The 16,741-nt window shown below is 35.3% G+C and overlaps 1 protein-coding gene across 1 annotated transcript; it reads left to right on the forward strand.

The window, feature by feature from the left end:
- Positions 1 to 7,560: 7,560 nt before the first annotated feature.
- LOC132724985 (uncharacterized PE-PGRS family protein PE_PGRS54-like) lies at positions 7,561 to 16,120 on the forward strand. Its single transcript, XM_060709982.1, is given in 5 exon segments — positions 7,561 to 8,257; positions 10,676 to 10,800; positions 11,512 to 11,624; positions 13,049 to 14,294; positions 14,297 to 16,120. Coding segments are annotated over 5 exon segments (3,339 nt in total). The 5' UTR covers positions 7,561 to 7,884; the 3' UTR covers positions 15,779 to 16,120.
- The last annotated feature ends 621 nt before the right edge of the window (positions 16,121 to 16,741 follow it).

Raw genomic sequence — 16,741 nt, forward strand, 5'->3', positions numbered from 1 at the left:
TTTGACTCAGTACGAAATCTTCTTCGTTGGCTTCCAGATTGCATTTTAATTATGTAAAAAGATTTAAACTATAAGTTTTTAAACATAGCGTCAGTACAACTACCTTCTTCGTTGGGGCTTCCAGATTTTTGGCAAAGAAAGAATTAACGATGCGGGTGCTTTGGCCTTTCTAAGAAAAGTTAAGTACTTAAATGTATCCCTCCGCTTCATGTATTCCATATTTGTACATGTATCTGCTCTTTGCATATAGGTTATTAACCTGAATAAATTACCACGGATTTTAGCCAAGAGTAAGGTCATTGTACGGTGGCAAAGGGACTGCCTTTAAAACCGTCGATCTCGAGCTCTGCGCTAAGGACTCACGCACCGTAGCACAAATTCCTTGTCGTGACTGCCTACTTTTTATGGCCACTCCGCAATATACGTATACAAGTTTCGGTTATTTACGCCGTCGCAAGTCTTCCGCTTTCTCAACGATGTACACGTACTGAGGGGAAGTGAAAAGATGTGTTATGTTTGTCGACGATTTTGTTACCACGTTAGGGGACGGAGCGATTATCCGTTTGGCGTCTGTTCAAATTTTCGTCATCACTTCTGGTAAATTTAAGGGCAATGTCCACTCCATCCCAGTATTTGCCGGACTGGTACCCAGCAACGGTTTGACTCCACGGCCGATTATCTTTTGCAATTAAGAGAATTCTTGATTCTTCTTCTTGTTTCTTTTTTTTTTCAGGATAAGTGCCGGGCATTGCATTGCTTTCGGGAATTCAGCTTCCTTTTTCGAGGGAAATGGGGTACCCTTTTCTTGGTCACGATAAGGATACTTAAACTGTCATAAAAGCTGGTACCTCTGCCAAAAGGGATGATTTTTGGGCCAAACAGAATTGACAGAAGGACTTGACTTAGAACATTTTTACTGCACGGGTTTCAAACCAAAGGCTCGGTTTCAAAAACTGGGTTATGGTCAACTTTATATGTTTGTTGGGAAACAACAAAAGGGCGGCCCACTGGGGATATATTGCAATAGGAAAATTTATATAGTCATTTTGTTTCAACTCCGACATCTCAAATGCAAGATTGAAAAATTTGGGTTCAAGTTTCATTGCCCAGGAAAAAATTCCTTTGATTTTGAAATTTCCAGTCAATGATAAAAACCTGGTCAATTTTACCGGTTTTTTTGGGGGACGAGGGAAGACATTCGTCTTACCCACATGGAAGGGTGGTTTTTTAGGAAGTGGAGATAATACAAACTAATTGTGGAGCCGTTTCCCCCGCACGTGGTGAATTTGCCCTAAAGTAACAACTTTACGATACGAGGTTTGAACAAGTAAAAAAACCCCCCTTTAGAGCAGCGCACTTTATATGGACATTTGAAAGATGTTAATGGCTCGTCTTTCGTTTTGCCTGTAAAAACTACATTCTCTATGAAGGCGGTCGTTTATTTCGCTGGATTTTAAATCATGGGCTTTTCTTTAACTTTAAAAGTCTTATTTCTTTGGTCTCTGTTTAGATAAAAAGGAATGATTTGGATTCTTGAATGCAATTTTAAGACAGTTGTGTTTTACTCTCTAAATAAAGTGTAAAGTTAGAATAATAGAAACAGAGGATAATTGGAAACCTCTCAATGTATTTTGTGTCTGCCAAATTTTAATAAATAATAATTCAATTTGAAATAACCCATTGTTGGGCTAAATTTGTGTGGTAAAATATAACGACGCACCGACCTTTTCAGGACAAGATAAAAATTGTTGGTTTGATTACAAAGGGCCCACTCTGTGATGTTTTACTGTATATACTAAAAAACAGGCGAATGATTGTTATGAAGCACCCTTTTTTTATTCACCATTTTGAGGCCGCGCGTTCTGACAAAACCAACATTAAAATTGTTTTTGGCGACCCATATGGATCCAGATAAGCCTATTGCGCATCCGGCCAGTCTGATCAAAAGATCCCATGCTGTTCGCTTATCCAAAACTCATAAACAAGTTAGAAGAAATGAAGCCGAAAACATATGGAGTCCTGTCAGACTGGGGATTGCGAAGGCTGGTCTGTATCCATGCTGGTCGCAAACGCACAATGTTGGTTTTGTCATGACGCGGCTCATTTCATGCAGTCTCAAGTAAATGGACAACAGGGCTAATGAATTATTATTTTGGTATGTGTTATTTTGTTACACCTTCTGGCAAACAAGAAAGAATTTCGTTCAAAGCTCAACTTATGAATAAATGCCACCTGCTTCATAAACTTACGACAAATTGTTTTAAAGGTATAACAACGTTTTGTTGGGAGAAATGTTTTGCTTTAAATTCATTATGGCTTAGATTTTTGGAATTTATTTAAAACTGTTTAAGATTAGAAAAAACATTTTTAATTTAGCAAGAGGTTTAAAATTATTTTTATGTATTTTTTACATATATAAATACAGTAAAGAAGATAGAATTTTCCCATCCAGCATTTATATAAATCATTATTAATTTAAATGAATCATGTAATGAAGGAAGTTTTGATAAAAGTATTAAATGTATTGATAGGTTTGAACACAAAAGAACGGGATAATTTATCTTTTTCAAACTGCTTAGAAACAAGAAGGAAATAATGAAAGTATAAGAGCTTTTTTGTTGGATACCAGGTGATGGGCTCCATTAATTCTTCAGACAAATGGTTCAATTTGAATATATTAAGATATACAAATGTATTAAGTTATTTTTAGTTTTTCAATAAGTAGACTATTACCTACGCCATACGGTGTTCTGACGCTACAGTACAAAGACGAAATCGCGAAAACACGAAACGTACGCGATTACGAAAACGCGACAGTACGATAAGGAACGTGCGAGGACTCTTTTAGCGAAAACATCAAATAACAAAAATTGAAAGCGAAAATGTTTTGCATTTTTGTTCACGTACTTTCGTGAATTCATGTTTCCACGCTTTCTCTACTTATCTTCTTGGTTTTTGTTTCTGCGTGCATTTCTTGTTGTCGACATTTTTGCGCGTGCATACCGGAAGGCGAATATACGAATATACGAAAGTACGATTGCAAATATACTCAGAAATGACTAAAACATTATCGACTTTCATCATCTGATCTTTGCATCTTAGTGATCGTAGTTTCGTCAATGTTCTTCCGCGTTTTTGTCTTCATAATTTCCAGTTTTTTATCGTTTTGTACTTTGGGTTTTCTTATTCGTATTAACCGCGCTTAAGATTCGTTTATAATTTTGGATGGGGCCCCTAACGAATTTCGGGGTTTTTCCCATCTCCCTTCGCCTTCGGGGAGCGGTACAACCCTAAATCGTTGAGTTGTTGCAATACAAATGGGGAAATTGTTAATGTTCTTATCGTGGTTTATATGACTAGATGCCCATAAAATATAATATTAGTTTTGCCAAATCTTGCTAGTGTACAGGGACTGGACCATTTTTTGAAACAAACACACACACTAACGGAAAATATGACAGACAAATGTACGTGTTTTTTCACTCGTGAATAGTTAGTTCTATGGTCGAATTATTTCATTACAATAAATGAGAGCATTTGCCTCTCTCTCTCTCTCTCTCTCTCTCTCTCTCTCTCTCTCTCTCTCTCTCTCTCTCCCTCTCTCTCTCTCTCTCTCTCTCTCTCTCTCTCTCTCTCTCTCTCTCTCTCTCTCACTCTAACGACATTTTTTTTGGAGACATTAAACCTACAAAAAACATCGATAAGGTGCTCAAAGACGAGTACTTCTTTGATTATAAATCTGTATATAGATGTTTAAACACAATAGAGTAACACAATGACTTAATGTTCATGTACTATCATCAGTACAATGCTTTTTTACAAGGAAAAATGTCAATTTTAACCCTATTCCAGACTCCCGTGAAAATACGTGGATTTATTACACTTTATCAAACTTTCTAAGAAATCCCACTTTTTTTCCAAAAAAAAAGAAGTTAACTGTATTATAAATTCGTTATAAATATTCCTGACAGGTTATATGTCCGTATATAAACGGTTGTTTGTAATATAACCATCGCCTAGCGGCTCGGGTTATATTTTCAAACAGCCGTTTATATAGGGCCATATAACCTGTCAAAATCTTTATTACTAATAGTAAATGATTTCATTACAGTTTGACTGTACAGTATAACTTGATGACATAGATTAAGTGGACAATTGGATTGACGTATATTCAAAATATGTCATTGATAAGCTTATATATATTCTATTGAAAACAAAATTTGCATAATAAATTAACTCAACTCTCATCTTATATTGAAATCTCATGATGTAATTAAAGCTATCATCTAGGTTTAATTAGCGTGAATTTTGCCAGGTCCGATTCTCAAGAACTGTGGAAGCGCTGAGTGTGTTTCGTTCTATAGTAAAATCTATCAACGAAATCCAAAATATAAGTACATCTTTCTTTTTTGTAACAATACAATAATTATCAAATGGCGTTTAACGTTTTGCGTTTGGTACATATCTTGTTTTCGGACAATACTTCCAATATTAGTAACTTTTGTCTTATTATAAATTATCATAAATCTCCAATTATAACATTGTTAAAATTACTACTCCGCTGTAATAAATGTAGATACGATTCTCACTCATAATTACTATTAAAATGCCTTATATAATAAAACACACAAATAACTGTTCTCAATATTCTGACATTGTTTATTGATATGCATAGTATTTCAAAGTTTCATATCTAACATCTTTTTAAATTTACAGTGTTTCTCTTTCTCACACATGGTTTACAAGTCACTGAATAATTCTATTATTAGACCCGAAATAAAAAACATGCTAAACTCTTAGTCTCCACACTGACTCTCGAATGCCCTTAGAAAATATTGTACCAGTATTTATAAGAAATACCTTATCTCTACCATATTTGGAGGTTACCATAGTGTTAACTGATAAACATAAGCCATCTACAAAACTGATGACAAGTGTTGACCAAGTTACCATAACAGAATTAAACAGACTGATTCCTGGAATATTTATGATGGTAAACAATGATTGAATTACCCAAACACAGCGATTGCAGGCCTCTTGTCGAGAATTTATGAAGGTAACCGTGGACAGGGTTACCATACTTAAATGTCACAGACTGATACACATTCCAGTCTCAACAGATTTATAGTAATGAATAATGACAACTAATGAGGTCTTAATTCTAACACAATATTTACTTAGTCCTCTTCGTGCTGGAAGCACATAAGGCCTTTATTTAACACAATATCAATCATTCGATCAAATCATAACCATGTGCATTGCTAAAATTACAACACACTTTCACATCTTCTCCATTTTTAAAAAAAATCATTCCCAGTTTCATATATCGTTGAATCCTCACCCGATCCTGTTTTGTTAGCTGCTACTAGCACATATTTATTAGTCTTATAAGTCCGCTACTTGCACTAACAAAAAACACCTTTTCTGACTATAGTATGTTCCTCTAAGTGCTAAAGACAATATTACTTCATTCGGAACTGCCTCGTCTATCATCTATAATAATATCCATATCCAAATACTGGTGGAAAGGGCCGAGTAGGTGCGATTGAATGTTATTGCAGAAGCAAAGTTTACATGACGACTAATAAAAATAAATGCGCAACTGCGGGATCAATAATTTTGCTTTTTCATTCTTTTTCTTTTTTTTGAAATAGTTTCACCGCTCTTTATGAATGTCTTTTCAAGAAACAGCAAAGGTGTTGCGGATTGAAAAAAATAAGCGATTGTTCCTAGATATTAGCTATCATTTATAATTCTGAAAGAGGCATGTGTGCCTTTAAAAGTACGATTGATTGTTTGTTGCACTTTGAAGACATCTGTATATACATGTAGTCAGATTATTACAAGCATAAAATGAAAATGGAAACATACTCATAATATTCCAGGCTTGACTTTAATGTAACCTGTTCAACAATGGCACTTTATATATATATTCTAAATGACTAGATATGTCTTTAAAACTTAATTAAGAGTCGTTTTGATTTCTTCGACAAACTTCTACGACATTAAAATTTTAGGCTGCCAGCCAAAAAATGCTAAAAAAATCAAAAAGTTATCTCAAAGTGAGTTTTTCTCTTTATATATAATTTAAATGACTAGAAATGTCTTTAGACAAACTTCTACAACATTTTAAGGTCAGACCGCCAGGTCGTTAAACCGCCAACTTCACGCCGCTAGGCCGCCGAGTCGCCAGGCCGCCAACTTCACATATCTCATTAATATTGTACAATTTTATATTTATGTGGTAAAATTTCGCATTTTTATAGTTCTTTATTACCTTTAGAATATTTATTTTTCATTCTTAGTTACATCTTGACCTATAATGTAAGATTGGGTTTTAAAACTTTTTGACCTCACTGGAGCTCCGTTAACATGGAAAGTTGTTGATTGTATTCAAGTGTACACTAGCTTGAGATGGTAGTTTATTCAATTATTGTCTGCTAGCTTTCAGGTGTATGTTGTTTTTCCAAGCGTTTGCAGGCTTACAGATAGTCGACGGTTCTTTCCGAGCTCTGCTAGCTTATACGTATATAGCCACTGGGACCCTATCCAAAGGTCTGCTAAAGTTAGCCAATGTGTTTACTAGCATACATGTACATGTAACCTTTGGGTCTTCCAGGTCTACTGGGTTAAAGATAGACACTGGGTCTTTCTTAGTGTCTTCTAGCATAAAGTTATCTCTTTCCATGTGGCTGCTAGCTTACACAAAACCGCTCTCTATTTCCATTCTTCTAGCTTATAGATATAATAGCCGCTGGGATTCTATCCAAAGGTCTGCTAGCTTTTAAGTTAGCCGCTGGACATTTTCAATGTGTTTACTAGCTTACAAAGAACAACAAGGTATTTCCATGTGTCTTCTAGCATAAAATATCCCACTGCCTACTTTTTTTACAAATGACTGGTGTTTTTTTCTAAATGTCTGCTACCTCACAGATGATAGGTTATTCAGATGCTTGCCAGCTAAAAGATGACCATTGCTTTTTTAGCTTTGTGTCTGATAGCTTATAGAAGATCGATGGTAATGTGTACTTCTTTGCAAGTTTGTGCAAACTTGCGATTGACTGGTGGTTCTTTCAAAATGTTCGTTCGTTCGCTTATTTATTTGTTTGTATGTGACGACTGTTCAAACGTAAATATATTTTCTTATTATGATACTTCTTTCAAATATCGTTCTTTAGTACTTGAATAAGTAAAATAGCATATGCATGACTTATACTCATACTTTGATATGTATGTAAATAATAGCAACTTTAGCGACAAAGTAATTAAATAATATAGAAACAATAAAGTTTCTGATTGGTTAAATGCACCTAATAAAATCTGACAAATGTATCAAAGGTGTATCACAAACAGGAAATTTAATTTTAATATCCCCATGTCAATATAGTTAACTAGCAATCAATCACTTAGCAAAAATCGAACGTCAATGAATATTGATTTTGTAGAAGATTTTTTTTCTATTTCAATTATTTACTTTTGAATTAAGAAAAATTTTCAGTGGTATAAAGTAGTCGGAATCGTACACATTAAATAAGAATAAAATTAATGAAAATTGGAACAAAATATTTAATAATATTTGAAAAAAGGACGAAATTTATTCAAGATGTGAACTTGTTAAAACGTTATAAAAATTTTTATTGAAATAACGTCAACCCCTCGGGCACAACGTTGACGGAAGCTATGACGGGGTTGTGGTGATAACGGTGCATTTGACTGGCTGTTACTAATATCTTTATAATATTGATAAAAAGTCAGAAAATATTTTTAAAGTGAAACTTTTCGGATGTAATCTTTTTTTCGGGAAAAGGGCTGGCCTCTTTTAAACTTTTTTTATGAAGTGTAAAAAAGTATACTTAATATAATTGTGTGTGAAACAATAAAAAAATGGCGCGAAGTAGACAATCTTGGATAACAAAATGTGTAAATATTATATTTGTTGTGACTTTAATACAAATTATTCATATTTCCGGAATATATTCACAGAAGATCGATTCGCAAACTGGGCCTTTAATCCTCAACGTTAAAGAGCCGCCGGATATACTAGATAACGCTAATTTACAAAACACTATTCAAAATGTAAACAATAGAAATACGAGGCCGCAAAATGTGCCTGTAAATCAAAGACCAATGAAATTTCTGTGTAACAGACAAATTCCAGTTCTCATGGCGCGGAGAAATGTTCCGGCGCAGACGACACGCAGTCCATTTACGGTAACAGCCGTACCGGAAGTGACTGAAACTAACAAGGTTTTACATGGTTAGTCTCACAATTGTATAAGTTTGTTGTTTTGTTTTGTTTTATTTTGTTGCTTTTTTGTATTTTCTATATATTTCATCATAAGTTTGGTACTTTGGACATACAGTCAATTATGATACATTTGTTAAATATACGTCGTAAAATCGTGTTTATATTTTAGCCTTTCCGCTCTAGATAGTTTTCACTGGCCATAATTTTTTCTATGTTGAAATAAATAGTTTTCTCTATGTAACTAAGAGTTTTTATTCTTTCAAGTCACACATAACAGTTTTTATTGTAAGCGTCTTGAAAATTAGCATTAATTAAGCTTTTACAAGATCGTAAACTTTCGGCATATTCCGCCACTTTCCGTGTCTTACAAAGCTATATGAGCGCTTACATGATATGTAACAATAAGAATCTCGCAAAAGCAATAGCAATTTTTTGTTCCAACTTTTAGAAATTTGCCACTTAAAGATGGCCAGTAACATTTTAAGAAGGTTAAAATTACATTCAAGCAGCAAAAGATGAAATGAAAGAAGGATCCATTTTGTCTTTTATCGATCTATAAACTTACGTACCAACCAATCATATCATGCATATTGACATAAAAAGTAAAGTAACAGTATAAATGTGAGAGCATTTAGGTTACAAAATTACACTTTTATAATGATTCATTTTTATCAGTCATAAAACAACACTTTTTGTGTGATGGGCGATTCGTCATACCAACACTGTTTCTGTCATATCGCGAATTTCAAGCATTTCTGGTAAGCTAGCTTGATATCCTCCTTTATAGTCTCTGACGGGATTCTGACCTGCAGCGGTGAGGGGCAAATGGTTTCAAGACAACGACATTAACCACTCGACAACGGAGGCTCCAGCTAGTGCCCTGCATACATCTTTAACACAATAGAGAATTTAAGAATAATAATTTATTTTTAGCGCATCTGATAAATAAACTCATGGATCTTCATCATCAATTTTGTCATCATCATCATTATCATCATCATCATCATAACCATCATCATAATCATCAACACAATAATTTTGACCATCCTCAACATAATTCTCATAATTATCACCATAATTATCATTATTATCATCATTACCTTCACTACTATCGTCATATTGTAATGACAATAATGGGTGTCATCGACGTTTTCTATTTTAATTGCTTTTCTTTTCTCAACTGATACGAGACACGGTTCAAAAAGCCTCTGAACTATGATGAAATAAACAAACGCCCTGGTTTTCAATAAAATAGTGTCTTTGATATTAATTTATATATTACTTTTAATGTAGTTTTCAGCATTGTTATAAAAGTTGTTTTCACCTGAAACCAAAACTGCCGGTATCTTAAGTCACAGTTTTAACTCGTAGCTTACATAACTTTAAAAAATAAAATATATTCTAAGGACAAAATGAAGGACATGTTAATTTTACAGCAATTACATGTATAAATGGTCTAATTGAAGAATACCGTTAATTCAGATGATTTATTTTCTACTTCAAAACGCGGAAGTTGGGCCCGAGGCGTGTTGAACTTTTTGTAAACATCATGTTATTTCACCGAAAAGCGTAGTTATTTCGTTTTTGGTGAATTCTTTTTTTAACTAATAATTTCTATATCCTTTTTTTATTTTATATTTCATTTTAATATTATAAGTATTTTATAACTACATTGTACAAACCCTCAATGTGCCTTTTTTTTACACTTGAGTTTTTCTCTAAATCTATGGGTCTGTTAACTGTGCCATCATGCACAATCATGGGCGATTAACGAATGTATCCTGATTTACCTCCCTTACCTTTGTTTTCTATGGCATATAAAGAAAACAGCATTATAGAACTTCAAGGCATCGCTTACTCTCTTTAAACCAACCAAAGCGTAATTAAAGAGGCACTCTTCCCGTATTAAAGAACAAATGCATATATTACATGTGTAAAAATATTCGGGGTAATATTATGATGATTATTATCGGAGTAGAAGTTATAAATTATGACCAAATTTGAAATGAAAAATTATTATTTATTCATTTTTTTCGGAGGGTTTAACAAAAAAATCATTAAAATGACCATAAACAACTTATTTTACATCCTAAACATGATAAACTTTATAGATATAAACAATATTCTAGTTTGAAGAATTTATGCAATAGACTTTTGAAACAGTCTATTTTATAGCTGAAGGGATTTCAGTACAACAAAAAAACAGCTACGGACTTACAGGCTGGCCTGCTTCTATACCGGTGCCAAAGGCCAATCACTTCCGGTTCTTACAGCTTAGTGCAAGCAAGAGATACATTTTAGTGTTGTGGGCTAAATAATGTTCTTGGACACATTTCACCGTATAAGTACTTTAACTTCTTTGTAAAGAAATTCTATTTTTCTAATTGAACGACTATTCATTCAAATATACACATTTTCCTTTCACAGTTAAAGTCGAGTCACAAGATGGACAAACGTTCCGGGGGTTTATGATGCAAGTACTGTCGGCTGAACCGGGGGCAGACGACACGATACTGGGCGAGTTCATTTCTACACCAAACGTTAACTTACAAGTAAGTCATAATAATATATAAATATTAACATTCATGGTATCGATTGAAGAACCAACATTTTGTAAATTCAATTTTATCTGATGGGAAAACAACAACAAACAAAATGGTTTATTTGCACCTTGAATGATAGGATCACTAACATGCGCCGATTTCACATTGAAAGTGTTTCCTTTTGCCTTTTAAGACAGGGGTTCTTTTTAAATCATGAAACAGTTAAAAAAAGGTGTGGTCTAGATGCTAGTTTCAAATACACTTTAAGATACATTGGTGGTTTTAATAGAGGGGAATCATTGTACAGTAGTACTGGTACTTAGATATTGTAGAAAATATTTAATAATTCTTCATAAGCACTAATCCATTTTCCTTCTCATACCTGTTTATTGTAAATGTATTGTTAACATTTTGTTATTGTTGCTTGAAATAATCTATTATTCTAATCTAACTAGACTAGTTGCTGGTTAGAAATGTGTGCACTCGGTTTTTTTCACTAAAACTTTATGTGAGAACATATTTAACTTAATATAAATCACTAGCATACTAATATTACACCTCAACCCGTGATGCTTAGTACGAGTCTTACTTGGGCACGAAATGTTTTATCAGTAATGGATAACTCAGTGTTTTTTACTAAAAATTTCTATACATTGGATATATGTTTAAAGTTAATGTTAACCCTATACAAGCTTTATCTAATGACTGTTTGTTTTATAGACATGTTATTCTAACAACGACACCGCCACGTCTGCAGATGGATCAAAATTGACTTCTACTTATGTGATGTGGAAAGCCCCAAACAGCTTGAAAGATGGAAGTGTTATTGTAAGGTATGTGAAGAATTCCGGTGTGGCTTTTTAAGTACGGTTTCAATTTTCCAGATTTTTCTGGTGATGAAATTCATTTTTCCGCTTGTAAAATAAAATTTATCCTTGGTCTTATATGAATATGGAATATATCAGTATTTTATAATTGTTTATGACAATGCTTTATTCGTTTAGGCTTAACAAACATAATACATTCTTTATACATGTAACCCTCATTTGCTGTACTTATACTTACTTATACTACATATCTCTCATTTACATGTAATTTAAGTAAGTAAGTAAGTAAGTAAGTAACGACTTTATTTAATGAGGCTAGCGCATTCGGTTTCCCGATCTTCCATGTGGGCCTCAGCATATACATACAATGTAACATAACAACATATAAATACAATGTGACATAAATTATATACAGTCAACATTTACAAAACATCATTCAAGAAATAAACTGTTAATTTTTTATTTTTTTTTTTCAAAATTTGTGGCATTTTCAAAAACTTCAATATTGAAAAATACAACTAATGTTAAAAAACAACACAGTTAGTCATCCTGGTATCATATTTAGAAAGCTATGTACACAATAAAAATGGAAAAATGACATATATAATTTAAATGGAAAATTGCCAATGAATATAGTTGGCTTGAAATTTTTTCAAAGTTTCAGAATTTTCTAAACATGTATTGGAATGTCATTCCATATTGTAGGCCCAGAGTAATTAAGTGTTTTCCTAAAACACTCTGTTTTTTTGGTTTAGGTACAATTAGTTTTTCATTTTGGACAGATCTCAAATTAAAGTTGTGTCTGTCATTTACTGTTTGAAATTTATTTTTTCATATACTTAGGAAAAGGATGGTTCATTTATTGACTTATACATTAGAATTGCCTTTTTGTATCTGATTCTTTGGTCAAAGGACATCCAATTTAGTTCTTTAAATAGTTCATTTGAATGGGGCATCAAAATTTTTGTCAAAAATTATTCTAGCAGCTCTTTTTTGAAATTTGATTATTTGTGAGAGTAAATCACTGCTGCAGTTTCCCCAAATAGTGCAGGCAGTAGTCCAAATGTGGCAGTATATATGCATTGAAGAAAAAGTTTTCTAGCATGAAGATCAAGATATTGTTTAATTCTAAGAAGCAAATAGAGCTGTGAATTGCATTTTTTAATAATTTTTTGAATGTGTGTTTTCCATTTTAGATTTTTGTCAACATAGACTCCTAGTACTTTTTCATTGTCTGTAAATTCTATTTCTTGATTGTGAAGGTTAAGAGAAGGTGTTGAAGAATGCTCAGATTTTGAATGCTTTATTGAGAAATTCATAGCTTTAGTTTTTTGTGCATTTAGTATTTTATTAATACTGTTAATGTATTTTAATTATTATTGTATTATTATTATTATTGTATTTTAATTTTATTTCTGTTTTTATTTCAGGGCAACACTAGTCCAGGATTACAAAACATACTGGATTGATGTAAAATCAGACACGATTTCATTTGAAGATATGAATACATCTAAAGAAAACAATACGGTAAATAATGGGAAAGACACAGATTCTATCGATCTAGACAAATCAATTGCTGAAACGTTTGAAGGATTTGATGGACCATTTGAATCGGCAGATGAAGTTCTTTTGCATCAAGGAATAAGGAAAGTGGACAAACTAGATGGAAAAAGTGGCAACGTTCCCGAGACAGATGACCAACCAGGAGTTATAATTTCACCTCCAAAGTTTGACGAGGCTCCAACCGCCCCGCTACCGCCACCTCGATATGTTTACAGAACAATGAACCAGTTTGCTCCTAATTTTGAGCCACCTACGACTTCCGAATTTGTCGGTCAACTGTTAGGTAATATGCTCACTGGTGGAAATAGACAACCAGCTGGAGGGGGTGGTGGTGGGGGTCTCGGATCCATGATGAACATGATGGGAATGGCGTCAAAAATGTTAGGTGGAGGGAACGGGGGTGGAGGAGGCGGTTTGATGAGCTCTCTAGGAACAATGAGTAAATTAAGCGGTATGTTAGGGGGCGGGTCTGGTGGAGGAGGCGGTGGTTTAGGCGGACTAGGCGCTCTTTCCTCTATGCTTGGTGGCGGAGGAGGGAGTCCTATCGGTGGGATGCTTGGTGGAGGAACACGTGGTGGTAATGCCAATGCTCCACCTCCAGTTCCACCACCTACAAATAGAGGCGGAGGTGGAATAGGAGGAAAACTTTCATCCTTGCTTGGATTTGGAAATAAAAATACTGCAAGCAACGTTGCACCTATGCCCGTAGGAGGACCTGTAAATCCTAACAGTAACAGAGAACCATCTTTAGCTGATCTTCTAGGAGTTGACCCTTCAATCGGGATGGGTAATACACCAACTGTTATCCCTGCCGAAGCAAATCCTATTGCGGGAGTTTCTGCTGCAAAAGCTGGAGGAGGAATACTGTCCAAGATTGGAGGTTTTGCGCCTGTGCTTGCTATGGCCCCGATTGCTTTTAGTATGTTTGGAAAAAAGAAGAAACCAACAACAACAAATGCCGTTTGGAGCAGGACAACCAGGGTCAGTTCGGAAGGCCTGGAGGACAATTCGGGATGCCAGGTGGCAGTCCAGGACAATTTGGAATGCCCCCAGGACAAGGAGGTCAATTCGGAATGCCACCACAAGGACAAGGAGGGCAATTTGGAATGCCACCTGGTCAACAAGGCCAATTTGGAGGTGCGCCTGGTCAGTTTGGAAGACCACCTCAAGGGCTTGGATTTGGACCAACACAACCGCCAGCCTGGCCACCAACAACCGCACCTGCAGCAAGCAATAGTAAAGACATACAGCAAATCATACAACTCTTAGAGGCACAAAGACTTCAAATTGAGGCCCTAAAGGCACAGGTAGGAGGAGCAAGCATCACTAGTCAAATGGGTGGATTTGGTAACATTCCTCTTTCATTTGGACAGAAAACGAGTGCACAGCTTCTAGGTTTATCGGGACAGAATGGTTTATCAAGTGGCCTTGGTGGGATAGGATCTACTTTATCAACATTTGAGCCAGTCGGACCTCCTAAGGTTGAACAAAAGCCCCAGTCATCCTCTAATAATGATCTATTGCTTCAACAGCTGCTGCAACAAAATCAAATGCTTATGCAACAAAATCAGCAATTCCAAACGAACATGCTCAATGCCGCACAAGGTCAGGGTCAGTTCGGAGCGACAAGTGGAAACACATTTAACAGGGTTAACAGATCTAACGGCCAAATACCAATGAATAATGGCATTAATCCAGCTGATAGGTTTGGCCAAAATGCTGGCCAGAACAATTTTCTTCAATCCCAGAATAATGGTTTACAAAACACAGGTTTAACGAATGGTTTGTTGCCTGGCAGCGCAAGTAATGGATTTTTGAATTCCGGACAGGCAGGACAAGGGAACGCTGGAATAGGTGCTGCTAATAATGCTTTTAACAGTATGCCAAATCAAGGTGCAAATTCTTTGAATTCCGGCATGGGTGGCGGTCAAGGTCCTCAAAGACCGCAAACAGGAGGGTCATCAACGTTTGGACAATTTGGAGGCTCAAATCAGGGTGCTTCGGGCGGTTCAGTTCCTGCAGGAATGTCAAATAATGCTAATGGTAACGCTATGGCTAATCCAGCTGATTCTGGCAGTGGTGGAAGTTTGACCAGTATGTTTGGAGGTGGAGGTGGGGGAGGTGGTGGAGGTTTGGGTAGTCTCATGGGTAACATGCTTGGAGGAGGTGGTGGCGGCGGAGGCGGCGGTGGTAATCCACTTGCAAGTTTGATGGGTGGAGGAGGAGGAGGAGGTGGACCCGATATTGGAAGTCTGATGGGTAGCATGTTAGGAGGTGGGAATGGCGGTGGTGGTGGCGGAATGGATATGTCTAAGTTGCTTGGAAATGTTGATATGAACGCCATGCAGGGGATGTTAAACGGTGAGCAAGGACAGGATTTAATGAAATCAGTAACGGGGATGCTTAGTGGACCTGGAGGTGGGGATCTGATGAAGGCTATGGAAGGGATGATGTCTGGCAATGGAAATCCTGCGGACATAATGGGACTGATGGGCAAAATGGATATGAATGAACTGCAAGGTATGGCAAAGCAAGCAGAGGGCTTGATGGCATCTTCAGGTATTGATCCAGCCCAGATTCTCGGCATGATGGGGTAATAGATAAAAGTCAACATTAGATGTGTTCCGTGTTTTGAAAAACCGTATTTCAAAGCATCATTCTTATAGTTTTGTATATAAAATTGTATCATATAAGACATTGTTTAGATATGTTCTTACACATAATTTTGATGATTTTCATATCGGATATTTCGATTCCAGTTTCAATTTTTTTATCACTTAAATGTTATGATAGTTAAAGTAAACCCTTGCTGAATTGTGTCGGATATGTTTGTAGATACACATATTAGTGTCAGTGTAAATTATATTACATTTTTAATTCATTGTTAACGTGTGCTGTTGAATGTGTAATTTATTTTCTTTCTTGAAAAATAAAATGAAAATCCTATATGAAATGTCTTAAGTAAAATACCTACTTAAGTCTTTGTCTTACATTATCGTCCAATGAGAAGGCGTAAATTTGATAAATCTGGCAAACAGTCTCTTACAGCGTTTATCTCTGACAATTAATCAAGACAGGATTGGAGCAGTACCTCTAGACGCTTGCAGAAATCATAAACACAAAATAGACAAATATCGTTTTTTCTTTGCCGATTCTTACATTTTTCATTCATTTTCTTATATAAATGGATGTGTAGAGATGAATAAGACGTTTTAAAGTTCATTCCATCGAGTGAAAATGCGTGATTTTAGCACGCATTGTCCGGTATATACCGGAATACGGTATTTAGTGCGGTGCTCATATTCTACCGTGCCGTATGATCATGGCCTGCACTGTTCGCTATTAAGGCAATACTTATTATGGAAATCCCCATTAAAATGAGATATGGTTTTGTTCAGATAGAAAACAATGTTAGAGGGTCTGTTTTGTATGGGTTTTTTTTACCCCGATTTCAACATATTTTTGGTCATATCTCGGCTTTCAATCCACCTACCTGACTTTCCTGGATAACTTACCAGTTATCACCGGTTTCTCCGCAAGTGACTGCATGATTTAAGTTG

This window comes from Ruditapes philippinarum, unplaced genomic scaffold, assembly GCF_026571515.1.
Source record: "Ruditapes philippinarum isolate M1 unplaced genomic scaffold, ASM2657151v2 ctg5474_1_1_1_1, whole genome shotgun sequence".
NCBI lineage: Eukaryota > Metazoa > Mollusca > Bivalvia > Venerida > Veneridae > Ruditapes > Ruditapes philippinarum.